Source organism: Festucalex cinctus, chromosome 6 (assembly GCF_051991245.1).
Source record: "Festucalex cinctus isolate MCC-2025b chromosome 6, RoL_Fcin_1.0, whole genome shotgun sequence".
Lineage (NCBI taxonomy): Eukaryota > Metazoa > Chordata > Actinopteri > Syngnathiformes > Syngnathidae > Festucalex > Festucalex cinctus.
Genome location: NC_135416.1, coordinates 5,505,231 through 5,516,010, shown reverse-complemented (window position 1 = coordinate 5,516,010; position 10,780 = coordinate 5,505,231). Strand labels below are relative to the sequence as shown.

Genomic DNA, 10,780 nt, shown 5'->3' with positions numbered 1-10,780 from the left:
TTTCGCATATGTCACTCAAATGACCTAATTTCAAATGGTGATTACTAAATAACGGAATAAGGTAGAAACATACTTTTTTTTTTCTCATGAAAGAATGGAATCCAATCTTTCATATGGTATCCACCATATTTATGTCCTCATACCGCACAATATTCTGTTTGCTTTGGAAGATGACTGAAAATGCTCCAAATTGGCTGGCACCGTTGGGTTTTTTTGGATAACGTTTGGCAGGCAAAGAATTCAATTTGGTTGCGCTCTTGTATTGGATCTCATTCATAACCCAAAATTAAAAAACAAAACTTTTAGTACACTTCCAGGAGCACATATTTAATGAAGTCATTGCTGTGAAACACAATACATGTCCAACTATGTACAGTACGTCCCGAGTATACATTCCACATACGTATAACAATGATGTAGTAGTTAGTTCGATATAAAAGGCAACGAAGAGAAACAGTGTCGTTCACAGATGAGTGGGTTTGAAATGAGGTTGCGTTGTTTCCCATGGTGAACAATATTTACAAACGTGGATGGATGCATGTTGCTAAATTACAACTCGGCGTGTGCTTGACTTGTTATAGACAATAAAAATCAACATTTGTGCATAAATATCTCCTATTTACACAACCTAAGCTGTACATTTCTGTACCCTGAATACATCAGCGCCGCTCTCACTCCATCTTGATGAAACATTTGATTGTGATCACAGAATATAAGCAAAAAATATATATAGGTATATGTTTACAAATGTCAGGTTCACTCATTGGGGCCCAAAAGAACATTCTGGCAAAAAAAAAAAAAAAACATGCTCTTCATTCACATCTTTGACCCGCTAGCTAGACTGTGCAAATGATTCCTATAGGCAAATGTACAAACCATTTTTGGTAACAATCCTGGAAGAAGTGCATGGGTGGGCAACCTACGCCATATACGACACTTGATTTTTTTTTTTTTGTCTAAGAACAGCTTAATGGCATTTTTATTCATTTCAAGATGAAAAGTTGATTTGAAATAAATAAGTGAAGTTATGTCAACATGCTTCCAATATATTAGCGTCCCTCAAATGGCCCCTGACCCGAAAAAGGTTGCCCACCCTTGCTTGAGTTCCACGAGCTTCTACAGTTATGTACACCACAAATCCCAAACGTGGAGTCAACGACACACCCTCTTTCCTTAACAGTCTGAAAAATGGACGACGTTGACTCGTTTCAAAATGAAAAAGTCATCCAAATTGATTTTTCTTCAAGTGCAAATGTTAAGTGCTGCCAACAGCAACAGTCAGAACCTCCAAAGTCCGACCTGACACATGCCATATTTCAGAGTCAACCTATTGCCGTCATAAAATTCATCATTTATTTTTAAAGATGTTACGAGAATTTAGGCAAGCGTAAAAAAATAAATTGTGAAAACAAAATGAAATGAAATTAACTTGGATGGCTCGCTGCCGAACGTGCAGCTGACTTTGGCTTGATGATTCCGTTCCTTTATTTTCTCTTTTTATAAATTTGCTCTGATGCCAGGAAAAAAAATACAAAGTCAAATTTTTGAATATTCATGTGATTATTTTTGCAGAAGAATGACTTTTTCTTGTTAGGTTACAAATTTAATCTCCTAAAATTCCAGCTATATTTCTTGTGTAAAATGAATTGTTTTTGTCATAGTATAGGACATTTTATTGACATAAAATTACAACTTACAACCATTTTTCTTTTAATATTACAACGTATCATTTTTCACATAAAATATTGTTTCCACAATATTTGTAATAGAACCATTTTATTTTTCTTAAAATTATATTTTCCTCTTCAAATGAAAAATCATAATTTTTCTCAAGCAACTTTTTTTTGAGGTTTTAAAATTTTATTTTCTGTAAAAGTACAACCTTTTTCTTGTAACTTACAACTTTATTTCCTGTAAAATATTTTTTTTTCTCCAAATTAGACAAAATGGAAAAAAAGATGGGAAAAAAAATGGGTGGATTTTGCTGCTTAATTCGCATCCCACATATGCAAAATTAATAAGAATACCGTTTTTAGGATAGTGGTACTGCATTGAATATATTATTTAAAAATTTTATTTTTACTTGAGTTCCACTTTCTAAAACTTTTTTTTTTTTTTTTTTAATAGTAATTGTGGACTTTGTATTGTATTGTAATATTAGAAACTGCTTTTGTCGAGTGCGACATAAAGTAAAATCTTTGTTCAATTCCGACTTCACAGTAGGAGGTACAACTGCGTTCCCAATGTAAGCGCTAACAACCCCCCACCCACTAGCTAGTCGAATACTTCTTAGCGGTTAGCAGCAAAACGCTCAAAGGCTAAGAATGTTTGTCAAGACTTTTTTTTAGTGCATTTTTGTTGATTGCGCGATTGCTCGCGCAGCAGTTGTCTCACGTCTTTTTTTTTTTTTTTCACAAACAAACGCTATCGACTATTGCACGTTTGACCACGCCCCTTCCCCCCAGCAACCCGCCGCTACGCCCAGCGCCCGCTCGACACGAAGCTTCGACTGAAGGAGAAGCTGGTGTCCGAGCTGGTGTGCTTGCCCCAGGCGCCAAAGGGCACCACGATGATGGTGCTGTTGTCCTCCGAGCCGTACTGCAGAGCCTGCCGGAGGACACGCCAAGGTCGTTTACAAGTCGTGTGAAGGAGTGCGTGTTGTGGGGCCACACCGCAATTTTGAAACTACAGACGGGCTTTGTTAAGAACCAAACGATCGGATTGAAATCTCCAAAGAAGGCGACCGGGTCGAGGCCACGTCGGCTCGTACCTGCTCAGAGATGCGCTGCGCCGCCTCCTTTGGGTCGTGGCACTGGTTGATGACGTTGCAGATCTCCTGGCTGTTCATGATGAAGTTGATGCCGTCGGTGGTCAGCGCCAGGAAGGAATCGTGCACGGGGCTCAGCTGGTGGGGCAAAGAAGACCTCATAGCATTTTGGATGCACCCATGTAGCTGCTGTATAGACTACAGCTCACACTAATGAAGAAGAGCTGTTGAGCTATTATGGATGGAGGGATGGATGGATGAATTATAGTTTGGCACCACCTAGAGGTGACTTTGTACTACTGTATTGAAAGTTATTCTATCATGTTGGTGTAGTATTATTATTACCGTATTTTTCTTTTCTTTTTACGCTGTTACAGAAGCGTATTGCATTCACTCAAAACTGTTTTTCTAACCAATTTTTTTTGGGTGGAGCTTTGTATTTTTTGTGTACTATTTTTTCTGTTTTTTTTCTGTCAAAAAAAATATTCAGAAAAATAGGGTGACGAAATTATTCAGAAAAATTAGGAAAAATTAATCAGAAAACAGAATAAAAAAATGTAAGAAAAATGGGAGAAAAATTATTTAAAAATAAATAAATAAATATAAAAAAAATAAAAAAAAATAAAAAAATGAAAAAAATTACTCAGAAGAAGCTGGTGCTGTTTTTCTGAGTAATTTTTCTATTTTCCTATTCGGTTAAACAGAAAAAAATATTCAGAAAAACAGAAAATAAAAACAAAAAACAAAGCTCCCCGAAAAAAATAGTCAGAAAATCTTTTTTTTTTTGAATGCAATATACTTCCGCACTTTATAAATGCAGTCAGAAAAAAAATAATTAAAAGGCACACACAGCTAACCCAACCATTATTGACCCCAAGTGACAGACTATGGTTCTTCTCCTTGGCCAGGAATTATAATACGGCCACAACTAACCGAGAGGTGTTTCACCTCATAACAACATTCATCAACATACCACGACTCTCTTTGTCTCTGGCTCGGCAATGACTCCCGTGCCCTTCAAGTCAAAGTCCCCGATGCTTCGCGTCATGGCCAGCCTGCCATTGACGTTGGATTGCCCCAAACTGTTCCAGGTGATGAAGCCTCCGCTCCTCTTGATCCTAAGCAGACAGTTATGAAGGCACGTTAACTCATTCACTCCCAGACATTTTCACTGAAGCAACCCCCCTTGGGTTGGATTTTGACTGATTTTGCAAGGCCACAGAATATTGTGTTCTATTAATATAAAAACATGGAACCTACCCAAAAAACTATCTGTTTCCGTTTTACAGCAATTAGCATTAAGATATACACTTGACAAAAAGAGCTTGTTCATGGCCCTGGCTGATCTCTCATACTCTATGGCCACCCGCTGGCCGTTTTTTTTGTAATAACTACTGTTGCTTTAAGCTATCTCTTCATGTCAGAAGCTGCATCAAAGCCTTCTGTCAGCGCTTGCATAAAAAACGTGTAAATCCGTTTTTGGGAGTGAAGGACAAAGTATTAAAAAAAAACATGTTTATTCGTTTTTTGCTTTGAATGAGTTAATAACAAAGGATGTTCTGAGGGCAAATGGCAGCCTACGAGTTGGCCCTTAATGAATAATATTTATTTATTTATTTAATTTTTTATTATTATTATTTTTTTTGGGGGGGGGGTTATTTTTTGATGCAATAATATTTGTGGATTTTTTTTCAACAATTATTTTTTCTTGTGTTTTATTTTTCTGGGGGGAAGAAACCAATGATTTTTTTGTCACGCGTTAAAAAAAAACAAACAGTTGTGTTAAAGGGACTTTAACTCAAAATTAACTTGAATTTTTCTACTTGCTGTCGACTGATGATGACATCACCTGTGCTGAGGAAGTAGGGAACGACCAATCATGACTCAGTTTACTGACCAAACCCAGAAAACAGGTGAGCTATGATTGGCTGTTACTTATTTCTTCAGCACAGGTGATGTCATCATCAGTCGATTTTATTAATTGTACATGAAAAATAATAAAGTTAACAAATTCATTCTGGACAAAATATTCACTTTTCACTGCTGAAAATTATCAATGAGTCAAGTATCCCTGTAAGTTGCAGATCCCTGCTATACGTAGTACAAAAAAAACAAAAAAACAAGCCGAGTACAGCGAACTCCAAACTTTTTCGGAGCATTTTCACACTCGCCTCTCCTTCTCGTCCTTCCTCTCGGGCGTGTGGTCCACGGTGAGCTTGAGCGCCTTGCCCTTGCGGCACAGCATGGCGCGGCTGTCGCCCACGCTGGCCACCACCAGCTCGATGCCGTCCCTCAGCAGCGCCACGGTGGCGGTGGTGCCCGCGTTCACCCCGGGCGCTACAGAGACATTAACGGAGGAGGGCCAGGCGTGAGAGGCGGAAGTGGACGCTTCGCAGGTGTGCACAAGAACAACCACAGGATGGATGACGGATATGTCGAGCACGCACACACACACACACACACACAACACACACAACACACAGACATGAAGACAGGGATGGGCGAGGGTGTCATGGAGTAGATAATACAATTGTCAATGAAGGAAGAGGGGGAGGGGGGACTGTTGCACATGCACTTTGAACAGTTGAGTGTGTTCAGTGAAATGTACATCTCAAATAGCACTTAACATTTGATAACTAAACAATCACATACAAAGTCAACTAATACAAATGCATTCAGATGTTGATGTTTTTTTTGTTTTTTTTACAGTTTACACCAGCAGCAGCAAAAAAAAGAAAAAGAAAAGATAATTGAATTTTCTCAAACTGTGTTAGTCATTTACACATTTCGTTGCTGTTCAACTAGCTGGAAGTTCATTTTTAAAGGGGCATAACGTGGATATAAAAAGTCTACACACCCGTGATCAAATGCCAGATTTTTGTGAGATACAAAAATGAGACTAAAATATCATTTCAGAATTTTTCACTAATAATGTGACCTTTAACCTTTACCTCATTGATATACTTTTATTAAAGCTCGATCTGAAATAATGTGGCTGCACAAGTGTGCACACCCTCTTATGCTACATTCAAGGAATGTGGGAAGTCGGAGACAGATCGTGAATGGCAAAACGTAACTTTCAAGCTTAAACACAAATGCATCTGTATTTATTATTACATTAATTTAGTTATTCAACTTCACGTAACGCAACGTGATTTGCAAGTTATTTGGTGAAATGTATGAGGCTTTGAAAATATTCTTGATAGATAGATAGATGGCAAAATGCCATAAAATGGCTTCCACTCTTGCTTTTCCGAAAATGGCTTCCACTGACTGAGTGACGCGGTCTGACGGGCTTGCCAGTTGGACAGCAACGACATGTTTTGAATGCATGACCACTGAACTTGAGCTCTGCAAGAGCAGCTTGTTCCCAGGCCAATTGTGCACATTAGACATGCTGCGTCGTGTGTGGAGTTTTGCTGGCAGAGAGGTGACAACAGACGTTCTCAAACGGACGCGCGCTCTCACAAGAAGCTCTCGCAAACACTCGTTAAGATAAGAGAGAGAGAGCTAGAGAGAGAATCGAGATGGAGAGAGAGAGAGAGAGAGCGGGAGAGGGGAGTGAGAGAAAGATAGGGAACCTTCCAGAAGTCCAGGATTTAGGACCCGCTGGACTCTCTCTCCTTCAATATCTAGCCCCTCGTCATCCACATTGGTGCCAAGGGCCTCCAGCTCTGAGCTGGGTCCGCAGCTGCCGTAGATAACATGCACACACACACACAGGCATATTGGGACATTTCACACAGCGCGGCCCCCCCGTGGGTGCCACGTCAACTCGTGTTGTTAACATTAGCCTAAACAAACACAGTTGGGTTACGTTGAAATACTGAATTTGTTTCACGGGAATACTCATTTGCATGCACTGGATGATGTAGATTGATGATTGTCAAACTTTTTTTTTTTTTTACACCAAGTAGCACCTTAAAAAATTGACTTTGCCCGCTATAACCATTTATAAAGTACGTAAGCATATTACGTCAAGAAGTTCACTGAAACCGAGGCAGAGGTTTTATTCCTAAAACTATATTTGATGTTATTTAAGCTTTATGCAGTTCGAACACTTAAATACAGGAAAATGATTCAATTAAAATACATGGCACATAAACTAAATAAGAATTGGACCCACTATCTATACAACTTTTTAACTTTTTATATTTTTGTTATGTTTATATGTCCAATAAATCAATCAAATCAGTCAGTCAATCAAAATGTGTACCTGAATATTAGATACAAGTTACAAGTTGAGTCTACTTAATTAAAAACAACTCAACTATACTTAACAAATATACTGTACTGGATCCCCCCCAAAAAAAAGATTTATGCCACTGTAACATTAGGAAGTTTTAAAATTTAGGACCTTTGCATGCCACTAGAGGGTGCCTGTGTACTAACACTGATAACACTGAGAGACACTGCTAAATGTGGGTGTGGAAAAACCCTTATTACTTGAATTTAGATTGTCCCTAATAACCAAAGAGTAAATTACTCACATTTCTTTCCGAGGATGAAATACTTCCCAAAGGAAAAGTGTTGTGATGCCCATGAGATTAAAATTAGATTCTACCCTACCAAGGACAGAGCGTATAATGGTTCACATCTAAAGCCATTGTTTAGAGGAACAGCAAAATGCTGTTCAATCTCCAATATTTTTTTATTTTAAACAACTGTCGCCAATAAAAATGCAGCGGGTTCTCAGTTTTGACATGGGCTGATGAACTGGTAATAATAATAATAATAATAATAATAATAATAATAATAATAATAACAACAACAACAACAACAATGATAGAATGATTGATTCCAGGATGCAGGTCAAGCTTTGATTTGGAGCAAATTTACCAGCTGGTTATGATGGAAAAGGAACTCGTAACTTTTTAGGTGGCATTTTGACATTCCAAGCTGTCATAAAAAAAGGAAAAAACAAGTACCGGTAAACCACTGTGCCCGCGGAAGTACAACAGGTTTTAAGGAAGTTGTGAAGGAGATGATTTTTTTATTTATTTTTTTAAACATTCTAAACTGAACTGTTAGTGAAGACGCAACTTAGTGCGCGCCATTTTGAATCGTAGAAATTCAGGTCCTTAATCTCGTATGGTGGGACTGTCATAAAGCGAGCACCCGCTGCATTCACTGTGGTTTGTCATTTCAGCGTGTCACTCATCTCGTTAGATGCCAAAAGCAGACATTAGTGTGCTCCGCCATTTGTTGGGTTTAGCATCTTTTGTTCTTTTGTTAGATAACTTCCGTTTTAAATGACAGCTCCATGTCGCTAAACCCAACAACAACAAAAATAAGCATATCATTGTGTATGACGAAACTCAAGTTGAAAAGACCAATAATATTTTTCTTCAACCTACCATCTGAGGAGCGCTGCAAATGCTCGGCTAAAGCTTTGTCTACTTCCAGGAAGGCTTGCGTTAAAACCAGCTCCAGATTGTCCTCGTCGGCCACAAGATCCCTGCAACGACAAAACAAACAAACGTTTATGTGCACAGAGATCAACTATGAATTCCTTGTGAACATTCCTCTCAAAATAAATTCCTCAAATATTAGCCTCGCCTGTGTTTGTCGTACGCCGGATTAGTAAATAAATGCTGGCAAAGTAGCCTCTTCCATGAAAACATCCTACAAAAACAGGGTGGGAGAACTGAGTTGACTAGTTGAGTTAAACTTCAGCGGAAGAGCCGTTGGAAATCCCCTCACTCACTCTATTCCATGTCTGCGTCTTTCACACGTTTGGTTTTAACAGGATGTGTGAAAGGTGCTTTGAAAATTACCTTTATGGCAGCCCCTTGGACATCATATGTAAAGAAACTTTATTGGACACTTGTGAAACTACATTTGAATTTTTTTTTCAATTGAATTCTACAGATTATAGATTAATGGTGGAAGAAAGCATTGAAATTATTATTATTATTATTATTATTATTATTATTTTTATCTTGGTCTAATTATTTTTACATCACAAAATATTTGAACAGCAACTTTTTATATCCACAGTAAATAATAATTTTCACACCAATTATATGGCCCTGATGACCTGAGAATCTCTCACGTGCCGTGATTGCTTCAGACACCATGAACAAACAATAGTGAATGGTGAAAAGCTAACGTTTACAACGTTGGAGAATTCTGGAGCAAACAGTTGCCAAACATTTTGACACCGACCCAAGAAGAAACAAATGACATGATGTCGACTGAAAACGGACCTCTAACAGATAATCGACTCTCTGTAGGTGAACCCAATCAAACCACATCCTTACTTGATAAAAGTCTCCAAGTATCGGTGACAGAAATCCGCCGCTTCCGGCCCGCCGTGACCGTCAAACACGGCAAAGTAGATGATGCTGTCGGTCATCTGGGAGAGCTGGAAGCGGTCCTCGTTCTCCTTGCGCTGCCCGATGAGCGAGGCGCAGCCCACGTTGGACAGGCTGACCTTGGGAATGGGCTTGCCGTAGCGGATGCTGGACGGCAGCAGGATGGGCTCGTCGATGCGATTGTCCCAGATGCCGAACGAGTCCCAGGTGGTGGGGCGCCCGCTGCTGTCGGCGTCGAAGCGCGTGCCGCTGTGGCGGTTTTCCGATGGGGTGTGGATCTGCCTCTTGGGGGTGGTGGAGTGAAGGGCGATGTCCTGCTTCAACGGGAGGGGCGCCAGGCCCATTTGGGGAAGGCTGCTGCGTCCAACATGGGGCCAATTGAACCTTGCCAGGCGGGCGAGAAAGGCGATTGACATCACCCTTACAGCAGGAATACCAGAGAAGCACTGGATATCGTGGGATGCGATCACTAAACACTGGACAAACAGGAGACCTATTAATCATTTGACTTGATATTTACTCGCACAGTAGAGCTCAAATAATTTTGAAAACTATTTTTTTTACTCAATATTGAGATTACGATTTATTGTGCCAGTTTTTTCCTAAGACCCTCTTCCCATGTATTTTTTAACAAATGCATTAAATTAACCTGTATGACAATAAGCAAAATCAGATTTATTACACATAATAGTAGTTTCCAATTGCCATAGGAAACACCTGGGATGAGACAAAAGGAAACTTCTCAACTCACTTGAACATATCTCCATGGCAATGAGAGAAGATGGTGTCAAAGTCATGTTTTATTGCTTTGACTTTAGCTTAAGCACAAACTACTTACAAAATAACAGCAAATAAATATAATGTATAGTATATATTTATAATAACCAATTACCCACGGTGTTATTTTTTAAGCCAGCTTTAATGGTTACATCTCACACGTTTCAATTCAATTCAAGGTGTTTTAATATGTTGGTGGTGACGACGTGTGACCAAGTTATTCGACGAATATTAGCTGGCTACTTGATATATTGAAAGTACCATATCCCCTTTCGTATCACGTATGTTCTCCACCTTTGTTATGTAATGCTTGCAGTGAAGAATATATTTAGTACATTAAAAAGCGACAAATGTGTCAGTTCTGTGCATTTCTGTCTTACTGCGTAACTAGCATATATCTTATCGTTAGCACTAGTTAGCCGACTAGCTAGCTTCGGCGGTTTGTTCTCAAAATAAACAGCACCACTGAATAACCATACCTTAGATGGATTTTTGATACAGCAATCTTGTTTTATTCACCGTAAGACGCTTATTTTGTGGCCCTGATGAATGGTTTACGCGTGCTGGCGAACGACACTCCTCTTCCCTTCTCTTGTTAGCTTGTGTAACGCAATGTTGTTAAACAAGGTAATAGAAGGAATCCAGCCAATCAGAAGGCTAAAAACCGCGACTCCTCTAAAGACGCCCCTCATACAACGCAATTGATTGGTCGTTATGAGTGCAGATGACCGCTAAAAACGACCAATCAGCAATCAGTAGCTTGTGTGGGTAGCCACTAGGAGGCAAGCAACAACTCAGACAGAAGCAGGTGACCTAAATTCTTCTGTTTACTACTCCAGTGTCAATACTACAAACGAAGATTTAACTTTATTCGTGTGGCGGCCATGTTGGTAGGGGCATTGCCCGTACGAGCTTAGCG

The 10,780-nt window shown here is 39.3% G+C and overlaps 1 protein-coding gene across 2 annotated transcripts; it reads right to left on the bottom strand.

Moving 5' to 3' along the window:
• Nucleotides 1–311: 311 nt before the first annotated feature.
• On the bottom strand, nt 312–10,508 carry ppm1kb (protein phosphatase, Mg2+/Mn2+ dependent 1Kb). Of its 2 annotated transcripts, none has more exons than XM_077524366.1 (7): nt 10,341–10,508; nt 9,031–9,560; nt 8,125–8,225; nt 4,939–5,104; nt 3,741–3,885; nt 2,771–2,905; nt 312–2,685 (listed from the first exon to the last, which is right to left on the bottom strand). In XM_077524366.1, the coding sequence occupies exons 2-7, from the start codon at nt 9,498–9,500 to the stop codon at nt 2,476–2,478; spliced, it is 1,227 nt and encodes a 408-aa protein (XP_077380492.1). In that variant the 5' UTR covers nt 9,501–9,560; nt 10,341–10,508; the 3' UTR covers nt 312–2,475. The 2 variants fall into 2 exon arrangements, with proteins under 2 accessions (XP_077380492.1, XP_077380493.1); XM_077524367.1 differs by having other exon boundaries at nt 312–2,607.
• Nucleotides 10,509–10,780: the final 272 nt, after the last annotated feature.

Coding starts and splice junctions, on each gene's coding strand:
- ppm1kb (XM_077524366.1), bottom strand. CDS start 9,500: ATGTCAATCGCCTTTCTCGCCCGCCTGGCAAGGTTCAATTGGCCCCAT. Junction 5,105..8,124: donor TTTGCAGCGCTCCTCAGATG/GTAGGTTGAAGA, acceptor ATGTCTCTGTAG/CGCCCGGGGTGAACGCGGGC. Junction 2,686..2,770: donor CGCAGCGCATCTCTGAGCAG/GTACGAGCCGAC, acceptor GCCCGTCTGTAG/TTTCAAAATTGCGGTGTGGC.